The sequence below is a fragment of the Vicugna pacos genome, chromosome 25 (assembly GCF_048564905.1).
Source record: "Vicugna pacos chromosome 25, VicPac4, whole genome shotgun sequence".
NCBI lineage: Eukaryota > Metazoa > Chordata > Mammalia > Artiodactyla > Camelidae > Vicugna > Vicugna pacos.
The window spans coordinates 13600038-13623492 of NC_133011.1; the positions used below are offsets into that span (position 1 = coordinate 13600038).

At 35.9% G+C, this 23455-nt stretch overlaps 1 protein-coding gene across 9 annotated transcripts in view; it reads left to right on the top strand.

Annotated features, from left to right (window-relative positions):
- ZFPM2 (zinc finger protein, FOG family member 2) overlaps positions 1–23455 on the top strand; it is a 499131-nt gene that overhangs the window by 181005 nt on the left and 294671 nt on the right. For all 9 annotated transcript variants that reach the window (XM_072949600.1, XM_072949601.1, XM_072949599.1 and 6 more), the window contains one exon: positions 1031–1129. In XM_072949600.1, the coding sequence (XP_072805701.1) occupies positions 1031–1129 (99 nt within the window). The remainder of the gene's footprint in view (positions 1–1030; positions 1130–23455) is intronic.

Here is a 23455-nt window from a genome sequence, read left to right on the forward strand (position 1 = left end):
GAGAGCAAGCAATTTAACTTTAAAATGTTAGCATTATTAGACTCAAAGTTTAGTTGCCCTGTTTCTGGTATACGTTCTTTTTTATTTCTGTCATCACATTTCCTTGTTACTCTTTTTTTTCTGATTTCTCTTATCATTTATAAGTAGGAATTATTTAATATTTTTGTGTGCTCTGTATTAAAGTTGATTACTTTTCTTTAAAGCTGCACATACTTTGTTACATTATCACTTAAAATGAAGGTACTTACAAATTAGACTTTTTACTTTTAAAATGTAATTGCATATTAATGTGTTTCTCCTTTGCCATAACCATACTTTTATGTTATATGAATATATCACATTGTTTTTCTTTTCTTATGTGAAAATGAAGGCATGCAATTGTACAAACTAGCTGTACTTGTTGAAGAACAAGTATAGGTTTATAGCTTCCTGCATTGTAAAGTCTTGAGTCATAAGCTTATCTTATATGATAACCATTCAGTTATGGCTTTTTTATGCTCATTTTTAAAATAAATACGACCAAATTTTAGCAAGTTTAATGCTGGGGGAAAAGAAAATCTTCAGAAAACTTAAATTCAACCCAAAACATAAATATGCCTTTTCCTATAGTATTTTTTTTCTGTTGCATCTTGCCTTTGTAAAAATTGTAATTTGGAAATAAGCAAGTTATGGTTTTCTGTATTGAAAGCACTACAAAAATTATATACTGCTTTCTTCTTCTGTCTAATATTAATAATTCCAAATGAAAATTTTTATGGAAGGGTTTTTTTAATCATTTATAGCAGTTTATTTATTTATAATGTTGACTTTATTGTGTCTAAATATTTATAATGGCTGATGTTGATTTTCTTTATTATAAAGCCATAATAGATATCAAAATGACTAGTTATAGCCCTATTCAGTGTAATGACAGCGTATGTAACAAATACGTAATTAGACACATGCTAAGAACATCCCTCTAGGAGAATTTGAATGTCAAATAGAGGGCTGTAATCATGCCCCTTTCTCTCTGTGTGTTGGTGTTTTCCAGGCGATGATGGAGTCCAGGAGGCAGCAGAATCAGATGGAGACACACAGTCAGAGAAACCAGGGCAACCTGGAGCTGAGACAGACGACTGGGATGGACCAGGTAGGACAAAAAATTTAATATTCAACCATCTATCTGTTGCTACTCTCAGGAATTCACTTTTTTTTTCTTAAATTTTAATTAAATTATAAAACTCTTGCACTCTCACCTCTGACTTAAAAAAATATATATTTGTATGTTGATTACATGAGAAGCTGAATAAGTATCATTATTTAAAGAAGATTTTTATCTTTGATAAACGAACTATAAAAACCAAAGTGTTACCTCTGCTTGAAGTTTCCTTCTTTGTGTTCTTTCATACTCATTGTAAGAATTTAGTCAATCCTACTTGCTTTTTCTTTGAAAAGAAATCTTTGTGCTAGATCCGTATTCAAATTGGGCATATTTTTAAAGCTTCAAAGAGGTAACAATACTCCAAAGAAATACTTTCAGTTTAATCATATTGTTAAGTCATAGACTGAGGAATCTCAGTATGTATTTAGAAGTGTAGAGAACAGTAACAGATGCCTCCCTTTGAGTGAAGGCTTTTTGGTTGTATTTTCATTTTTATGACTGAAAATTCAATTTGACTTTAAAGATCTCGATATTTAATCGTTTCAAGAGAAACAAAAGCTGTTAAAGTACTCCAGAACACCAACATAATTTTCTATACATACATACAGTTCACAAGAACTCCGTGGACGGAAATCTTTATATTTGGTGCCAACTAATTTACAATTGATGGTATATCTATAAATGGAGACTATTATGTCATAGGGCTTACGGATATAAGCAAATTTTGAAATAGTTTTAGCCATAATTTCCACAGCAGTAACATTTTTCATTATGAAAGATCCCTATATTTCAATCACATTTTCACCCTTGCATGACTTTGCAAATTGCTCTCTGCTGTGCGTGAAGAAGAGAGGAACTCCAGTGGTAATTTTCTGAAACCAGCAGCTGGAAAATATAATGCAAACAAAAATGAAGATACAGTATATCTGATTATTATGATGTCATTTCTAATGTTATTCATGATACACACAAATGTTTGTACTCTGTCTACTATAGCATAATGTTGCACCAAGTTTTGGATCAAAACATACTATATTTAAAGTACCATAATACCACATTCTAAGAGTTTGAAAGAAAATGCGGACATCTGGCATTTTTACCTCATTACATAATGCTTCTGTCTTAATGTAAGGAAGAGTTCTTTTGACTGAAAAAAACAACAACAGCAAAATAAACCTTTGGAAAAATTTTACTTTTTTTCTTCTGGATTACATTTAAATTAAAGAGGGTGAGTGAACTTTATGTTGTATGGATCTTTATTTGTGGAATTAAGTTTGCATAGATAATTTAGAAGAGCTTTTACATTTAAATTAGATAATATGTCCTTTCTAATATGCCTACTTGCAAAGGATACATTCTGGATTTTCTCAAAGGAGCAAACTTAGAGGTGGCTGGTTTTCCTCTTTGCTCAAGTCTGGGGCCCACAGTGCTCCCTGCGACTTGGGAGTAAGAAAGCAAATTCAGGGGGTGGTGAATTACTAACACCTACTGCACACCTAATGCTTCCTTTTTCAGGAAGCTTTTTCCAGAAATAAAGCTGCATGTTAGCTAAAACAGAAAAAAGAGAGAAAGAGAGAGGGGAGCAAGGGTAAAGCATGATGTTGTCATGCAGGATAAGATTTTTCACTTAAAAAAATTCTTATTTTTCATTGAAGTGTAGTCAGTGTACAATGTTTCAGGTGTGCAGCAAAACAATTCAGTTATACATATATATACATACATACATATTTTTTCAGTTTCTTTTCCATTATAGGTTATTACAAGAAATTAAATACAATTCTTTGTGCTAGGTCTTTGTTGTTTATCTATTTTATATAAAGTAACGTACATCTGTTAACCCCAAACTCCTAATCTATTCCTCCCTGACCCACTTTCCCCCTGGTAACCACAGTTTGTTTTCTATATCTGTGAGTTAAATGGTATTTAATGTATCTGATTTAATAAATATTTTATTTACTTGATATTGGTGAAAATATTTATACTCTTTTTCTATGGCACACATGAATATGTAAAAACTTTAAAGGAAAATCATACACCTCTAAGCAGGTACGCACGGAGAAAATTCTTCCTTTGTATACTGTAAAATTGGTAACATGTGTTTTCCTACAGGTGTTTTATCAAAAAAGGTGGTGTATTATTTTGGCACCCTCTGATTGATGAGGTTGATTCATAACAGAAGATCGTCTGTTGGATATTTATCTTTTAAGGTAGAATGTTCATTGCTTTCCTTCAATCCGGAGGAAGTATTCAAGATGCTCTTGCACTTTTGCTGTTGCATGAACAGTGATTGCATCAACAGTTTTACCCAAAATTTTGTTATTCAAAAAGATTATGGATATTTTCCAACTGTATTAAGGAAAGAAAAATTTCCAAGTTTGGAAGACACTCTACTCCAAACAAGTTAGAAAAGGAGCTCTAGGTTGTTAAAGGTTTAAGTTCAAATCCTGCATTTGCCACTTACTTGCTGGATGATTTTTGGCAAGTTGTTTAATCTCTCTGTGCCTTTATTCTCATTTGTAAAATGTGGGGAAAAGTGATATTAATGCCTTTTAGGGCTTTTGTGAGTATTAAATCAGATCATACACATAAGATTATGGCTTGGAAATTGTTGTCTCAAAGCAGAACCTTTGCAAATTCTTCTCATCGTTTTTTGAAGTCCAGTAGTACATCTGACACAAGGGTAAACGTTTATAATACGAAGTGTCTAGTTTTGAATTTAGCTACAAATTATCAGTTAAGGCATGAAGTAATGAGCCAGGTGTGGTTTCAAGGTCTCCTAATTTTAAGGCCCTCCCGCCAGCCTGATAGTCACTCTGAGATAGATAGATGTCTCTAAAATTAGAACAGAATCAGAGGACAGGGTAATTATCTAAAGAATGTGAGGTGTAGAGCTGACATCATTTAAGATGGATCAGGATTTATCTTATTTTTAAAGTTTGATTGAAGATGACTCGGCAACTTTTCTTGATGGCTCAATTCAGTAATGAATCACCTCCCTTCTGAAGTGTTCTATTTTTATCAAATGCAAATTCCCCGGTGCAAATTTTTTTCCCTTATTTGTTATTCATCTAAAAGGGCACATTTAGAAATTGCTCACACCTTTGTTAATGCTTATGATTAGGGAGAACCTTAAACAGTCTTTAGGAAAATTATCTTACATTTGCAAACATTTCTGTGGTGAAATTCTTTAATGTTTAAATATTTGTGACTCTTACTGAAATAATCTTCAAGTTCTTGAATCCTTCAGCATTTGAGGGGGGTGCTAGACCCATGTGAAGCTAGCAAAGTTCAGGCCAATGTAAAATTGTTACCTCATTAATTCAGTATTTTATGTCTATTTTCAATTTTTATTTTTTCTTGCTCTTAAAAAAATTATCCCAACACTGCAGGAATCTAATTCATATGATACTTGTTGTCCACTGTTCTTCCTTTTCATCTGTATTTGCCTATATGTCACTTATATCATTTCTGTTTTCTTTAAGTAAATACATTTTCTTTTACCACCCTCACAAGTAATTCAGTTTGCCAATATTCTTATACATTTAATTATTCAAGAAATAGCGATTGTACACTAATAACTGTGAAAGGTGCTAGAGAGAAGTCCAAAGACGTAATATAATGCTGTCCACACTCTCTCGTTGATGTCATTTCTTTCCTTCAGCTGTCTTTAATTATTCATGTAGTGTAGATAGGTAGAATGCAGTAATTAAGGAAGTCAACCTAGAAAGTATAGAATGGTCTAGACCACAGAAGAAAACATACAGATTTTAAAGCCAAACAGATCTTTGTTTGAATTCACATGCTGACACTTACGGCCTCGTGACCTTGGGCATAGTAAACAACCAGGACCTCAGTTCCCTTATCTTTAAAATGGGAAGAATAATAAGTACTTTGTAACACTGTTATGAGAATGAAATTTGAAAGAGATGATATATATATAAAATACCTAGCTGAGGGTTTGGGGTTTGTTAGATGATAATGGCCTTCCCTTGCCCTAGGACCTCCCTCATTGGCCAGCAGTTGAAATGTTGGCCTTATTTTGAAAACAGTGTTTACATCTCTGGCTCCCTCTTTTAATAAAAGTCTTTAGAGCTGCAATCTGTGGCCAAATTCTGGAGTACTGACTTGTGTATTTAGATTTAGAAGGAGACTTGGGAGAGAGAATCCCAGTAAATCATTATAAATTCATCATTTACTTCTATGAAATGAGTACCTTATAAGTCACATCTTACATAAATCAACTCTAAGAATGCCAACTCTCTGGCTTATGTTATTAAAAATATGGTTACTTCTTTTATTACTTGGGAATAATGAATAATTTGATTTCTCTGGTCTGATAGTGAATGGACCTAGGTCTTATGGCAGCTGCAATTGAAATTTCCAGGAGCTCTAGGAAAGGAGCGTATCATGTTACTCAGACTGTGCAGATAAGTACACGTAGCCCCAAATAACATGTGTTAACACAAATATACATAGGTATAAAATTTTGAGCAAGCAGTCATTTAGATTCTTTGGCATGAACTTTTCTAGCTAATCATGTACTTCAATTTAAATACATTTTGATAAGTATATGTTAACCATTTGGGCCATTTCAATAAAAACAAAGTAGAGTGTCAGACCTTGTATGATTTGAAGGATTAATAGAATAAAATTAGGAATCTTTTGTGTGTATGTCTTATGTGTTACTGAACAGCATAACTTGCTCCTAGGTTGATAAGTGGAAACCTGAGTTACCATCGGGGATAAATTATTTTGGAGTAGTGTAATGAGTGGAGAAGACCAAAAATACTTCTGTTTATATATTGGTCTTCCCACCTATCAATTGTGTAACTTTGAGTAAGTTACTAACTCTCCAAGATTTCAGTTTCCTTATTTACAAAATGGAGCTAATTATAATAACCTCATTAATGAGATTTTCTATGTAAAGCATGGAGATCAGAGCATCACACGTGCTACTGAATAGCTCTTAATGTTACCTGTAGTATCATTTTGGCAGTTGTGCCTTAGTAGCCATTACAATGCCTTGTAGATGATAAGCCCACATTTGTATAGTGAATTAACTTTGCGAAATGATTTTACTATGTTAAAATTACCATAGGGTGATATCAACTACGTTCTATTCAACTGGACTTAAAACATAATGCAGGTAAAGAAATTTTAATGGAAATTCATTTTCAAAAATAAATGTCTAGCATAAAGTCAGATCTGTGTACTTGTTGCTTCTGGACTAAAAATTGGCCAGGAAATCTGTCAAGTCCTCGCCTCATTCAGTTGCTGTTCAGTGTTGTGGATCCACGCAGGTGATCAGGCTGGTTGTGCTCTGTGCCTTGAATAAGGCTGAGAGGATGGGGAGTGTTTTGTGTAAAGCGGAACAGCAGCTGGGAGACCACTGGGAGACAGAAGCACACATTAATGATACAGCTTTCTTCTTCCCCCTTTACTAGTCCAAAGAAGGGCTTGGAGATTACAGTTCTGATTTCGTTGCCTTTTTGATGGGGAATATGTGGTAGATATAAGATCTGGGAAATGCCATTTGAAGTAAATTAACGGAAACCTATGAAACATAGTTAACCATAGATACAGTCTGACAGTAAGAAGAATATTGTGAGAAGCGGAGGAAATCGTAGAATGACTGTGTATTACTCTGACAGTGAATTGGTATTATCTCTGCTATCAGATAATGCAGTTATCATTAATTTTCACATTTGCATTTCAATCTTTGGAAGGAAATGACTCTTGCCGGATGAAGATAAGAGCTCTGTACCACTATAATGAACCATCATTTTATCCCAACGCTTTGTGTCCATATGAAAATGAGGCAGGGAGGAATGTGTGTGTGTGTGTGTGTGTGTGTGTGTGTGTGGAGGGGGGTTCAGAAAAACATTATAACAAAAGTGTCAAAAATTGCTACAGACTTTTGAGCCCCTTATGAAACAAGAGGGGGTCAAAATAAATCTTCTGTAGTGTAGTTAAGTGAATATCGGATTAAAAGATGAAAGCCTTACTCTTTGTAGAACAGAATGCCACATAAACACAGTAAAAAAAGTTCTTTTTATCTTATTGCTTTACTCCAGTTTGCACTCTGATACAGAATTAGGGCACACATAAACTTAACCAAAAAAATGGTAGTTTGAAAACAAAGGACTTAGGATTGTTGTTGGGAAAGATATGTTTCTGAGTTATAGAGAATTGTATATAATATATCTATTATTATTATTATTATTATTAATATTTCCTCAGTAGTGCAAGAATCAGAATTAAGGATATTTAGATAATGACTTGTTTTAGAATTTGCAAACACCTAATTTGTTTGCACAAGTTTAATTGAGAAATTCAAGTTAAAAGATAATGAATTGAGATTACTTTTTTTAGCTCTTTCTTTGCAGTGACCTTTTCCTCAAACACACTGCTGGAAAATAAAACACAATGTCAAATGTTTAAGTATATCACGATCCCAGAAAAATATATGGCAACACATTCTTTCCTATCCTACAGCCTGTCTATCCTGGCAAAATTCCTCAATCAACCTTTTACAGTAGAAGCTCCCTTAATTAAACTAAAATTTTCACCATTTCTCTAAAATGTACTGATTGAGACTGTTACGGAGTAAGTTGGGTCCCCTCACAGTTCACACGTTGAAGTCTTAAGTTCTAGTACCTTAGAATATAATGTTATTTGGAAATAGGATCATTGCAAACGTAATTAAGTCGAGGTTGTACTGGATTAGGGTGGATCCTTCATCCAGCATGACTGGCGTGCTTATAAGAAGGGGGAATTTGGAGACAGACCACACAGGCAGGGAAAACACTCTGTGAAGATGCAGGCAGAGATGGGGATGATGCTCCTAAAAGCCAAGTAAGGCCAAGGATTGCTGGCACATCACCAGAAGCTAGGGGAGAGGTATGGAACAGGTTCTCTCACAGAGCCCCCAAAAGGACTCAACCCTGCTGACACCGTGATATTGGACTTGTAGACTCCAGAACTGTGAGATACTACATTTCTGTCATTTAAGCCACTCAGTTTATTGTACGTTGTTACAGCAGTCCCAGCAAAACAATACAGAGGCCTGGAGCTAGAAAGGAGTTATGTAGATCATCACCTGTATGCTTGCCAACTGTCCTTCTTTCTGTAATTTTTAATTGACTTTTAACTAGTCTAAACCAGTTAAATATATTTGCAAAAAGATACATTGTTTCTATGGCAACCATATTGAAGCCTTCAAAAGACTGGATAAAGAGAAAAAACTAAAACATTTAGGTGTGGACAAAATAATGGTAAAGAATTGAGGAGAAAATCATAAAAATGTTGAAAGAAACTACCCTTAGGTGGCTTTGCAAGTGCTTTTACACCCTCCCTCTAATGAGACACACTAGAAATTATAGAGGAAGCATTTGAATGTTGTTTATGAATGTGGAGCACCAATCAGTGGGCTTATCCAGCAATAAAAGGTCCAGGCCCCATGTCAAAGAAGTTTGATTATCAAATATGCTTTTGTATATTAAAAGTTAAAATATAATGCTTCTATTGTTATTTTAAAAGTCATTCTTAGGTTTGGCTGTTTTGATTAACAATTTACCCCAGTTTTGTTCAATAAAAGGGCTTCTGCTGTGCTCTTTCCTCCTGAGCCATAATTCGGCTTAGAATTCTCTAGGGCACCCCAGGAATTCACTTGTCAGTAGGATATAGCAAAAACCTTTGCTATCCCTTTCCTGATCGCTTCTATTAAAATGTATGCGTTGGATATTTATTTTGGAAAAAGGATTTTTGACGTTGATTGTCTTCCTTGACTTAGCATTATACCCAGAGAAGATACCTAAAGATACGACTGACACTCATATCTGAAAAATTGAAAAAAGAAAACCTAAAACATGCAATTATTTGTTTTTATTTTGTCTGGTGTAGAAAAGGACTTAATCGGGCTCCGAAAGATAAGTAAAGACCAACACAGTGACATACATTTAAAGTAGAAGTAGTTTAGAACTGCGGAAAATAAAAGCAAGTACATAGAAATACATACACTTGCTGTTCATGGGCTGTACATTTGGAACTGGTTACTAGATTATTTGAAAGGGTAATATTGATTGGGTACACAAGGTAAAACCCATTTTTGTAGATTGGTAGTTGAATGGAGACTCTTGAATAAATTCAGGTTCGATACTATAGGCATTAATACTGCATGTACATTGCTGGGTGCCTTCTCTTGCATCTTATCAGGAAGCACATCCAAGTGGGTACCTGACTTGTGATATTACAATGTATCAGGCGGATCAGGTGTTTTCTTCTCATCTATCCATTGTAGTTTCTCATCACCTTTTCACCTAGTGATCATTGCCAGGATCCATGATATCATTAGGGCTTGCAAAATGGTGATTTTTCACATTTTATCATTCCTTCTGTATTATTAACTTACTAACTTCTGAAAATCATTCCCTCATCTACTACTCAGCTACCCCTGAGTACTGTTTATACAGGAAAGAGCAGATAATGCGCTTAATTCTTTCTCATTACATTTTTCAGAATCATATAGGGTAGAAACAGTGGTGTAAGACTGGTAAAGTAAGCAGTATGTTCAGATGACTCAGGGCCTTGTAGTTCATAATACTATCATTGGATTTAATTTCAAGATCAGTTTGAAGACATGCGTATAAGCCACACACTCATAATTGCATTAAAATAAACTACGTTGACTGATAAATATAGAATGGATAGAAGAAGGGCAATAGAAATACAGCAGTCTTATCAAGAGGTGAAAGAGGGTCATAGAAAGCACTGGATATATTTGAGGGTGTCATTGCATGTGGCTTACTCAACTTTAGAGTATTTTGTTGCCATTCCCTGAGGTCAGGATCACTGAAGGAAAGGCATGTTTGCAATTTTTGTGAGACGTCCAAGTGGAGCTGTTGAGTAGAACATTGGTAATACAGTACAGGGGAGTTTGGAGACAGGCGTCATCTAGAGATGGAAATTGGAGAGTCAGCAACATATGCACGGCAATGGAATGCATGGGAGTGGATGGAAATATATAGAGAGGTCTTGGATATGAAGCTTGAAGAACGCCTGTCTCTAGCAGAAGGATAGAGGAAGAAGTGTCATCAAGAGACTCGGAGAAGGAGGGACCAGACAGGATAGGAGAACCAGGAGATTTTAATAGTTTTAAGAAGGAGGGAATCATGCTTGGGTTAAATGCTGCTGAGAGGTCAAGACAGATTTAAAGACTCTCCTTGAATTTAGTGCCGTGTGGATACTAGTGGTTTTAGCTAGAACTATTTCATTGGAGCTCTGGTAGCTGAAACCAGACTGTGGTTGGTTGAAGTGGGAGGAAAAGACAAGCAGATGGAGTCAGCTATTGGAAAAATCTCTTCTAGCGTCCTCTTGGCAAATAAATATAAAACGTATTTGGGTTTCTATGAAACTGTTTATTGATAACTTGTTCATTACCATTTTATTTCTACGTTACCATCTTTCCAACTTTAGGAATGTGCCTCCAAAGAAATTTATGTTCTTATAGTAGGTTATTCTGAATCCACTCTCCATTAACTTTCATAAATTATTTTAAAGTTATTTTTTGTTTACTGTCCCTATCGTATCTTCAGGGTTTACGTAATATGTTTTTCTTTTTTTTCATCTCCCTTAAATTTTATTATTTCAACTTTTATCCCTCTGTAACTGGCTTACCAAATAGTTTGTGTGTAGACTTTTTTTGGAGTTTTATCACTTTTAATGTAATTGATATGTTAATTTTAATAATAATATATTATATAATAACTTACTACAAATTTTATATAGGTTAGAGGTATGCTGTCCCCTCTTTCTAGTATTCAAACTGATTAACAGCTAGTATTTTGTTACTGTTATTGTTTTTGTTGTTTTAACCTCAGGAGTACATTTGGACCTGGGGATGATTATATCTTTGTCTTTGTAATAAACTCCTACTCTGTTTATAAGATTGATGCTTGGAGTTTACAACTTATTCACTTGTAAATATGATTTGCATATGCTTGCCAGATCTTGTACCTCTTCCCCTGCACCTTTGCAGACCCGCATTGAATTAATTAATTAGTTCAAACACTTATTGAAGAATAACTATGTGCCAGACTCCAAGGATAAAAAGATGACTTGGACTCAGATTACCTTCAAAAAGCTCATAGTGCAAAGAAGACAGACAAATGATGAGGTAATTAAAATACATTGCTATGGATTTAGTTGTAGAGGCATGTACAGTGTGCAGTGGAAGGAAAGAGAGAGGAAGGTCACCTACTGCAGAGTGGGAGGGGTGATGGGAAATGGCTGAGGGATCAGCTTGCACAGAGGGCGAAGGAAGGGAAGGGAGGTTGCTGGGGGGGAGAGACATAAAGCCGAGGAGATGACACAGCAATAATGATCTCTCCAAGTGATTCCAAGCGCAGAGTGAGAAATTCTCATTGGACACACTCTAAGTTGTTAATGACAGATAGGAAATGTTGAGTTTTTTGTAAAGTATAATTTCATAGCATGTGTAGTAAATTTGCTGCCATTTTGCCTGTATGGAAGCATCCACTTTGCAGTTAAACCTGCCCTACCGTACCTAGAAGGTGCTATCCTTCCCCTCATTCTTGGTCCTGAGGAATGGAGAGGCTTTCTGAAAGGTAATGGACACTAAAGTATCTTTAATCATGCTTGGGAACCCAGACATAGCCAAGAGATGACCTGCTGAAGGTCTTTTATATCTATAAACTGTTAAAAAAAAAAAAAACAAACCCAAAAAACAGTGGAAGAGTTTGGTAAAAGATCAGCAAAGAAACCTAAAGAAACTTTAATATAAGCCATTTCCTGGAGATCAAATAGCAAAGCAGGGTCTCCAGTGGCCTAACTGGTCTTGCTGGGGTTTGGAAGTGGGGCTGGATCTTGAAGGTTCTTGGAGAGCTTGAGGGAAATAAGAAAGGAAGTCTCAAAAGGGAGAGTCTGAGCCTCTTGTCAACAACAGAGTCCTACTTGGCAGAATCTCCGTGGGCCATATTTTGGGTGAACATAAGAGAAAATTGCAAAGTGCTGCACGTTTGCAAAAAATTTTATTGAATACATTGTCACATACAGGAAAGTAATGAAAATAATGTATTTGATGTTAAACGTAAGTTTATATTAGGTTGAATATTCAGAGAAATGTCTTATTTTGAGTTTTTATGGCAAAATCTCTTGACACTAACAGGAAGTATAACATTCTTTTCAACTGACACCCTGGGTAAAAACATTCACAAGCCTTCTAGAGTGAATGGAATTTTAACAAATTCTTTGGGGTTTTTTCCCACTAATTTTTTTAATATTAATTCATCAAGATTGTTTCATTTTTGAACATTGTATTAATAATATAAAATAAAATGAAAAGGAGAAATACACGAGTACATTCTAATAAAGGTGGGAACATGGCATTTTTTACATAATTAAATAAGCTGTAAGCCCAACAGAGAATCTAAAAATGACTGAGTATCTGAGATTGACAGCACTTCTTTTAGTATGTATTTTAAGTAAACAATTTGCATTATTTAATTTTATGGTACTTAAAGTTATATTTTCTATATAGAACCGATGCAAGCTAGCCAAAAGAAAAACGAGCAGAAGACGTTTTCTGCCATCAGAGTGTTTGTTCTTTCAGCTCCCTCTACCCATTTTTTTTTCTTTAAATTAGATGCTTTCCAAGAAAATTACCATCTTCCTCAGTAATTTTCATTACTCTGAAAATTGAATAAAAAGGGAACACTGGATATGTAAACAATAATTATCATAATGTGATTAATGCAGTGGCTGTTAACTAGGGTGATAAATGATGTAAAGCCTAAAGATACCACGTCTGCAATTTCTAATACTATCGCTGGCAATAGTGACTTCTGAAAACTGTTTTTTTTTTTTAATGAAAGAAGTCACCTGAGTAGACTTTTTTTTAACTCTGCAAGTATAAGAACCAGGGGTTTCGCACCGCTCTGAGGAGGGGACCGGGGTGGAGGGCTGATTGCACATGCAGCCCGTGGGGCTTTCTGTGTGGGCGCAGTCAACCGGACGCCACCACTTCTTCCCTAAATTGTGGTTTATAGTGGTCTGCTCAGGCTACCGTAACACAAGACCAAAGACTCGGTGGCCTAAACAACGGAAATTAATTTTCTCACAATTCTGGAGGCTAGAGGTCCAAGATCAAGGTGCCCACAGGTTTGGTTTCTGGTGAGACCTCTCTTCCTGGCTCGTATGTGGCCACCTCCTCGCTGGGTCAAGACAGGGTTTTTCCTTTGTGTGTGTACAACCCTGATGTCTTTTCCTGTTCTTATATGGACACCAATCCTATGGGATTAGGGCTCTACACTTATGATCTCATTTAACCTTAATTAGTTCCAGAGAGCTCCTGCCTCCAAATACTGTGACATTGGGAATTAGGGCTTCAACCTCTGAATCTTGGATGAGACACAATTCAGGTTGTGAATAACAGGTTTGATAGGGTGACCTTAACTAAAGTCTGCTGGAAAGTGGAATATTTGTGGAAGGCAGGCAAAGCCAGGACTCAACAGTAGGGCTTAAGGTTTTGAGAGAGAGGGCTGTTTTCCCTACACTTTGTTCCTAAATCTGGAACTCCTAGTGAGGCCAGCTAATACATCCTGGGGTCCTGCTCTGGGAAAGAATGGCTGATCTGAGATGTGATGTGAATTAAGTGAACCAAACCCTGAAGACTAAGGGGGGCACCGTGGCAGAATGCACAAGACTTGAGCCCGCTTGGGTATCACTCAGCGGAGACAGGGAATCCACCATTCTGTGCAGGGCCCATGTTCACTAGAGATACCATGGAACAGAGAGCGAAGCTGGGGCTCCAGGGGCCTGACTGACCTTTTGGAATTTGGAAGTTCCACTGGCTCTTGGGGACTTTGGAGAGAGTAAAGAAAAAGATCTCAAGAGGGAGAGGCTTGACTTCTTGCCAACAGAAATTTTATCCCAAGCTGAAGAACGAGGACATACAAGTCATGAGAGAACATAAAGGAAGCCCAGAGAGAGTCACCTGCCTCTGCTCTGGGAGGCCAGTGGAAGCCTTGTTGCTTTGTGTGCAGTGGGAAGCTGGAGGGAGAGAAGCAGGTGGAGGGGGTGACATTCCAGCATCGCAGGCAGAGAAAATGTCACCCACCTGCATTACTGTAGGCCGTGAACTGGGGTTAGGAGTGAGATAGGGACTCACATTAAACATCTAGGCAACAGCCTGTTGCACCAGCTCAGATCAGAATTCTGTGGAGATTTGGGTAATAACAGTTGCCAGCATCATTAATAAATATGTGTTCAAAATGGGTTGAAAGTGGTAAAAGAAGAAGGAAGGTTTCCCCCCACACCCAAATCTCGAACCCAGGAAAGCAGTGATCTGGAAGCGCTGCTAGGGAGCAAGCCAGCAACAGCTTGCCCCAGAGTCTTTGCTCGGAACTGTTGTCCCCTCCCCACCCCATACTCATTTTTTCTGAGCAATGTAAAAGCAGGAGTTTTCCTTATCCTTATTCTGTAAGGAAAAAATGCTTTATTCATTGTGAAAAAGATATCTTAACTCCTTTAAGTTATTTAATTTAATAATTATCTTTAGATTTTATGTTAAATTTGAAAAAAATATGAGATTTTAAAAAGCACTCAACCACATATAATATACTTTATTCCCCCACAGTTTAGACATATTGATGTGTGTTATAGGAAAAAATTATTTGATTTTAAAGAACAAGTAGTAGATAATTTTGAAAAGCCCAAATTATCCATTCATTAAAAGTCATAATTACAGTTATGTGGCAAAATTAACTTTCTATAAAATAGGTTTTCTATCTGGAAAATGGAAGTGAATTATTTTACAAACTCATATAACTTAAGGCTAACATTTCATGCCAGTAACTCACGATTAATGTATAGTAGAATAATCTAGCACATTTTAAAATCAGAGAGGAGGTTGTTAGTTAACTCAGCTTTCTGGATTTGTTTCATTGTTTTTAACTTTTAAAGGTAAACATAATAAAATGAAAAAATCTTTATCAGATATTTTAATTAAGTAAATTGAAAATTGCATTGTATGTAACTGTTGTAAACTTGCAGGAAATATTTCAATCATTATTTAGAAGTACATGAAATTAATAATACTTCTGATTCCCTTTGGGCTTCATTAATTATTATTCTTCAATCTGTGTAATTCAAGACATTTCATCCATTGGGCTTGATGGTCATTTTCAGAAATTCTAAAACATACAAATAAAAGTGCTGATAAAAGTAAAATCAGTAAATCAGATGAGTTAAAGCATTTATTTTTCAGAGTGTTATTCTCTTGAAATGTTCAAAATAAAACTCACCTAGAATTAATGTGAAGTCATAAAACTCTGTTCTAGGCACTACTTTCCTCTGCCATGAACTTATAACTTTCCTCTTTCCATCCATATCTCCAGTGCCTAATACTTATGGAGAGTTTACTATGTGCTGGTCACTGTCATAGGCAAGAGGAATATAAGAGCAAGCAAATTCTCATTGTTTCCTTCTCGACCAAGGAGGAAACTGAGGCACAGAACATTAAGTAACCTGCCTAAGATCACAAAGCAAATAATCATGGAATTGAGATGAAACAGATTGACCCCAAGGAATGTGCCCATCACCACTTCATTCTCTCTGTTTTTCATACAATGAGCCCTTCTTGAGTATGGCGCCTTTATTTGTGACCATATTTGGACATCCCTTCACCTAACTGGAGTTCTGTCTTTCTCCTCTAAAATACAAGCAAGGAATTTGTTACTAGTGTGTAATATTTTTCATTAAAACCTTTTATTACATTTAATTTCTACTTCAATAAAATTTTTGTGAGCTCTAAAGTTGTTTTTAGTGCACAACTTTTTGGTTACTGTGTTTGATTTACCATTTATTTATCTTGCTTCGTCCTAGAAAACACTGGTAACCTTAACAGCTGCCATTCTTTGAGTATCCTGGCTCCAGTCACCTTGTTTTATTTTTACAGTTGAGGAAATTAAGGTTTAAAAATTTAAATTTGAGGCCTACTTCGGAAATATTGTGGATTTTGTTCCAGACCATCCCAGTAAGGCAAATAACACAATAAAGCAAGTCACACAAATGTTTTGGTTTCCCAGTGCATTTAAAAGTTATATTTACACTATACTGTAGTCTAGTAAGTGTGCAGTAGGGTTATGTCTAAAATACAATGTACATATTTTAATTAAAAAATACTTTATCGCTAAAAAATGCAAGCCATCATCTGAGCCTTCAATGAATCGTAGTAGTAACATCAAAGATCACTGATCATAGATCACCATAACAAATACAATAATGATGAAAAAGTTTGAAATATTGCAAAAATTACCAAAATGTAACACAGAGACCCTAAGTGAGCAAATACTGTTGGAAAAATGGTGCTGGCGGATATGCTTGACACTGGGCTGTCACAAACCTTCAGTTTGTTAAAAATGCAAATGCAAAAAATATCTGCAAAACACAATAGAACTAGGTATGTCTGTAATACAGCTGAGAAGTGACCCAGCCAGGATTCCCAGTGAGTGGCAATCAGTAATGCTGCCAAAATCCCTCCAGAAGACATTTTCTTTTTTCTAGGCACTACATGAAGTGATGCTGTTGGTTACCTCCCTTAATCCTCACAAACCCGACAGGTCATCCCTATTTTACAAATGAAGATGTTAAGTCTTAGAGTACTTAAATAAAGTTTACTTAGTGTCACACTGCAAATGGAGATGGGTAGCTTACCTTGTCTCAGACTGATGGAAAGGTCAAGTTTCTAGGGGTGGTGAGGTAGTGGAAGATACAATCTGAGATGATAATAGCTTTCAAATTCTTCTCCTCCACTTAGCTCAGTAATTGGGACAAATTATGTCATCTTCCTGCTTGTCAGTTTTCTCATCTGTAAGATGGAAGTGCTGCATACAGCCAGCCCTCCTTATCTGCAGATTCCAGATCCCTGAATTCAACCAACCATGGATAGAAAGTACTTGAAAAACAAATTCCAAAAAGTTCCAAAAAGCAGAACTTAAGTTTGCCATAGCAGCAACTATCAAATAGCATTTTCATTCTATTTACAACTATTTATGTAACATTTACATTGTATTTGGTATTATAAGTAATCTAGAGATGACTTAAAGTATATGGAAGGATGTGTGTAGTTTACATGCAAATACTGTGCCATTTTGTATACAGGACTTGAGCACCCAAAAATTTTGATATTCATGGTGGGAGGTCCTGGAACCAATCCTCTGTGGATACCCAGGGATGACTGTACCTGCTTCATAGGATTTTGTGAGAATTACATTAGTGAAATACTGAGAATGTCTGGCTCGGAGTAAGTATAAGTGATGTAAGCATGATGTTATCATCATCATCATCATCACCATCACCATCCTCTTCCTCCTTTATTTGATAGTCAGATTTTTTATGTCTTAAATCTTATTTCAACCTTGTTTCTTCTTCTCCATTTCACTTCTGTAGGTTTTACATGGCCATAGAAGTACTGAGTCCCTCTGCGTCTGTTTTGTACAGAAAGCCAGTTCTATAGGATTCAACATCCTTGATTAGAATGAAACTTTCAGTTGAATATGAAGTGTTAAAGTATTTTAGGTTTTTTTTTTTTAAATAATTTAGGCATTTGTTGCTCATGCTCAACCTCATTCCACAAAGGATTTGGGGTGACTTATGAAAAACAGGAAATAGAAAATGATAGTAGGAATTATTAAAGTAGATAAAAGAAAACATGGACGGGAAAATAATAGAAGCAAGGATAATATGATTACATGGCTGGCTAAACCATAGAGCCCAAGATCGTGGCTCAGAATCCCCACTTCTCTCCAGGGCCCTCTGTGCCCTTCTTTTTGGTTTTCTGAGGGGTTTGCAATACCTTCCTATCTCTTCCTTTTCCCCTTTTCTTCTTGGAACTTACCTTCAAATACCTCTGCAGACATATTTACTGGATTGTACTCAGGAGATCCCTATTCTCAGCTGGTTTTGTATCTTTGACTTGTATCTAGAACTGCTTGGTTCCCTTTCTGAAGAAGAAATAAGCAAGTGCAAAATGTTACCAAATCCCTCCTTCTGTGTTTTCGAATAACCGCAGCACTGGCAACTTTTCATTTCATTAACCCCAATCACAAGTCCTTTGGAATTTAATACTTTTACAAAAATTCCTTTAAAAAGTCAAATATATGCTTATTATGATTTTAATAAAAACTCCACTAAGTAAATGAATTCTGTAGGATTGGGGAAAAAATCAAGTTTGCAGTGAATGGTGGGTGACACTGGTTTTCAATAGGCAGCTCTTAAAAATAGACCAAATGCATAAGATGTTTTGGCAGTTTTCAGTTTGTGAGAAAATGATTTCATTAGAGGGGAAGAGAGAGAAAACCATCAGTCAGAACATTGGAGAAAGCAGACTCCTGACGAGACCAGCGGAGAAGACAAACTAAGTGTATGGAAGCAGATTAGGCCTCAGAACATGAGGGCGTAAAAGGGATTTAATGGTGGAGTGGATTATAGAAATCCGTGTAACAATGTTAAATAATTATAGTTCCAGCCGAGATCAAAGTGGTGCTGATTGAACGCCCTCAAGCTGTTAACACAAAGTGTCTTGAAGGGAAAAAAACCCCTGCCTCAAAGATTGGTCAGCCTGGGCAAACAGTGTCTGTGATCTTTGGACCTTCCAACTTGATTGAAGGCACCAGTTGTGGGGGAGGAAAAATGGACGGAGTTTGTGAGGAAATTTCTTCCTTTGGAGCTCGATATGAAAACTGACTTTTAGAGCTGTTTGTACTTGGGTTGAAATTGCTCAAAAAATAGGTATTTGGTTAACTCTTTCTTTGGGAGGGTGGAGAAAAGACTCAGTCATATTACAGATGTCAATTCTGTATTTGATTTCCCATTCTTGATTTTTCTCTTTAAGGAAAATTTCACTTTTGCAACATATGCCACAGTGATATTGACTGTAGGTAAGGTTACCTGAAAAAAGAGTCTTGATGGAAGACACATTTATCTGCAGAAGCGAAAATAGCTTGATCATCTAGGGAAAAAAAATGGGACTACATTCATTTGTGGACTTGTTTGATTTTATCATGTCCCTAGAAGTTTATAAAATGTAGAACTATGAAACAATTGAAATTATTTATGAAATGAGACAGCCAGTTAATTAACCCCAATTGCAAGTCTTTTGGACTAATTTAATGTAGAACTATATCTATACCCAAACATCTGTCTGTCTGTCTGTCTATCTATCTATCTATCTATCACATGATAAAGGAAAGAGAGCCATAGATCTCATACCTTACAGGTGAGTCTTTACTTTTCAAAAAGCGAAATTGCTTATTATTTTTAGGTCACTGAATATGTAAAGTCAGCAAATATTAAAACTAGATTTATAGAAATTATACTTCTGTATTTTATGTTATACTTTAAAATATGTAGTTGACATACATGAGTGACTCATATAGTTAAACTACACAGTTGACATAAAGAGTTGAATTATATAGTTGAAAAGCCAACTACTTGCAAATGCTTTTCATGACACTCTGGATATTGTGGCTGGAATTTCATTTGGGGAGGATTAAAAGATACTTCAATAAGACACATAGCATTTCTTATACAAGGACAGGTTTAAGATTTAGAATGTGTGGGATTGAGCTAGCTACCTCATTTTAAATTTTGAAAACTTTTATGTGAGGAGAGGAAATACTGATCCAAATATTTGATGATAAATATTTATGCATCAGGTAATAAGTTGGTACTGACTTCTTGAGGGAAGACTGCTTTTGGATAGACAAAATCTGAATTTTTTATGAGAATAATTTAATAAAATTTTTCCTAATTCAAGTGCATTTGCCTAAACCTTCAGGTAGGGATGTTTTAAGAATGAAGACTTTCTGCTGTAGGTCTCCTTAGGTTGTAGGAAATAGCCAATATTAAAGATAATGCATCATTAAATCTGTGTGATAAATGGTTTAACTTCATGGCTTTTCTTAGGTAGAGGTTTTATGACACTACATTTAATTCTTAATATTTTAATATGAATGCATTTTCCTTGCCAAACTAATTTCTATTTTTATAGGGGTACAGATGTGTTAGCTGTAACATCTTTTCTCATCTGTGGAAAACATCATTTCTCATCTGTAAAATATTATTTTAAAATCATATTCATGTGGTATTGGAAAAGATGATGAGAAATTATAGGATTAGACTCTTAATGGGTATATATTAAATATTCTCAAAACAGTTTAAAACAATAATAAAAATACAAATTAAGATAGTTTCTACAAGCTACCAGCTAATTATTAGTCAATTTTATGGTTTCCTACACGTCTTTATGTTTAGGATGTCAGTAATGTTATAAATGTGGTCTTATATGTTTAACAACTGAATAGTTTGGTTTTTTTATTTTCATTTCTTTTCATTGTGCATTTCCATTTACATGTACACAAAGCGCTTTTGTTTCATTATTATTTCCATAGTTTCTTCTATACCACAGGTTTATAAAACACAGGTGTTCATTAACTGCCCAAGTTATCCATAATGAAATGTTGTTACTTTACACTGTAACTTTAATTTCTTGTTGTTGTTTAAAGTAATATCGTTTTACTGCACGTATAATTACATATTTGAGTAAATACCAAATGAAATGAAATAATTTTTTTTAATTGCGTTATTTTCTTATTTTGAGGAAGTGTTCTTTTTGGTCTAAGAGTATAGGATGATGAGTTCAGTATCAAACAAAAATTTTGAAATTAAAATAGGATGGAAAAAGAAATGTCTAGTATGTTTATTCATACTAAACTAGGTTCAAATCCTGGCTCAATGTTTGATTACTTATTAGTTGGGTGATCTTGAAAATTTTGCATACTAGCTCTGAATTATAGTTTCTTCCTGGAAATGATGGCCATCTCATACATGTGCTGTGAGAATAAACTAAGGTCATGTGAAACTTTGTGTGTCATCCCAGCCAGGTTGCAGGTATGGGTGGATCGAGGACTGTCCTGGGAACTGTCCAACACCCTTTAACATTCGAGACAGATGATAGCAGAGTTTGCATGGGAAACTCTGACTTTGGGCCTGGCAATTCCTAAATATATATCTCATCCCTAATACAAGTATTTTTACAAGAGTGAAAAGTAAGGATCTTGGAAAAAGTAATTTTGGTTGTTACTTTATGTCTCTGATCCTCAGTTTTCCCACAATCACACAGGGGTAATAACAACTACTGCTTATGCTTAAAGTGTGTCTTAAATAAAAAGAATCAAATTTACATATACCTGGCACTCAGAAGGACTCTGTTATTGACAGTTAATGGTTGTTGTTTTTATTGTTCTCACAGTTAAAGACTACTAGTAGTGAATGTTTTTTAAAACATGTTAAGCCCGGTGGGTAGTAAATATTTATTGAATTTCTGTGTCTAATGGGACTTCTGAGCTGTGAGAATGGTGTGGTCAACAAGAAAGGAAGTCGCTGGCCTCAGGGAGCTTGCACTGTGCTATGGACTTCGTTTAAAATCCTTTTAATCAACTTTAAATACATCAAAACATTTTTTCAAACAGTATTTATTTTAATGGTTAATGAAGTAATACACGTAGTCTTTGAAAGACTGCATGGGTTCATGGAAAGAAAGGAAACAAATAATTTGGCCGACATCATCTCAGTCTCACTGTTTTAAACTTTTCTCACCGTGTTACTACCCTCCATACCTTCTTAAGGGAGAATCTCGCATTTCCCCATTGCCACCTCTGTCTCTCCCATCACTCGGATTCCTTATCTCGTTGCCCTTTGCTGGGCTCTCTTATCAGCCCTCACTGCCTGCTCTAGACCACAGCTTTATCTTTTTTGTTCAACAAACCATACTTCCCCAATGTCTGGGTCTCCTAGTTACACCACTCTCTTTACCATTCAGCTACTTTTTCTCCATTGTCACTTGCTAATCTCATGTTTCCCTTAAGACTCTTGCCAGCGTTGTTCAACATCCCCTGCCGTTATCCAGCTTTCCTTCCAGGGTACCTCCATCCTTCCTGGCTACTCCACTGTACTCATGGCCACCACCTCCTTCACCTTCACAGATACCGTGGCCTGAGGGATCACGTCCTGCTTCACCCGTGTCAGCCCACGTACAAACCGCATTGCAACCTTCTCCATTACCCACAGTTGTCACATGCGCCGAAATTCCCTTCTCTGTTTATAATCACCTGTGCGTTTTCTAGCAGCCTCATTGTGGAGCCTACATAGCCCCTGGCTTCATTTCCAGGATAACTCAGTCTTAACCCCGTTGTCTACATTTTGAACACTATGCTTGTTAACATCTTCAGTGGCTTGACTTCTGTGAATCTGGCTTATCATTGCGCACTCCGAGGGTGGGGAACAGGCATTCTCTATTCCTGCTGCTTACAACATCAGGGGAAAAAAATAGCTTAGATGTAGTAAGTGAGCATTTATTATGTACAAGGCACTGTGCCAGACTCTTAATAAGCAACATCTCAGGCAATCCTCTCAACATCTAAGGACCCAAGAAAATCATGTAACTTTATTAGCATCATTGCACATTTAAGTGACTTGATTATTGTATTTATTTCTGGTAAACCTTATATGTAAACCCCCACAGTAGTTGTTCTAAAACTCTTCAATCTTAGAACCATTAATCCTCTTTCCCCTTTACTTTCTTCCCAGCTACGTTACTGAATACGGATCAGTTATTTTTTTGTGTAGGGGCTCCTTCTTGAAGACCTTTCGAAATTTAAAACTCTCCATTGTTCCATGGTAGGGAAAAGTGGTGTGTGGGGAAGTGTTCTCAGAGCACACAAATCTAGAAACACTGTAGCTTAGAGGTATTACCACGACTTTGATCAGGGAACCATGTCACCGCATATTTTCCCATTATCTTTGCCCAGTTGTAGAATAAGTTTTGCCGACTTCAAGGTGAATCTGCTTTAATGCTGCTTTTCATTTTCACAGTATGATCTCTAATATTTCAGAGTGCTCACTTTTAAATTAATTGCTGCTTGTGATTAAAAGAAAATGACCTCACTCTTATGTGAGGATTTCCTATAATGAACTTCTTTTCTTGTTTCACATCTCCTTACCCTTTCTTATCCTTCGTCTCTCTATCTCTCAATTCCCTGCTCCTTTTTTTTTTAATCACCAAGTATCCCATTTCCCTTCTATCTTCCATTTCTACTAGCTTGTGGGTAGAGCTCTCCAACTCCTGTACTCATTCATGTGTGCATGCAGTCAGCAAATATTTATTGAGCACATATAGCGTGGAGGGTTCTGAAGTCAGGCTGCCTGACTTCAGATACTGGCTTTTTCACCTCCATG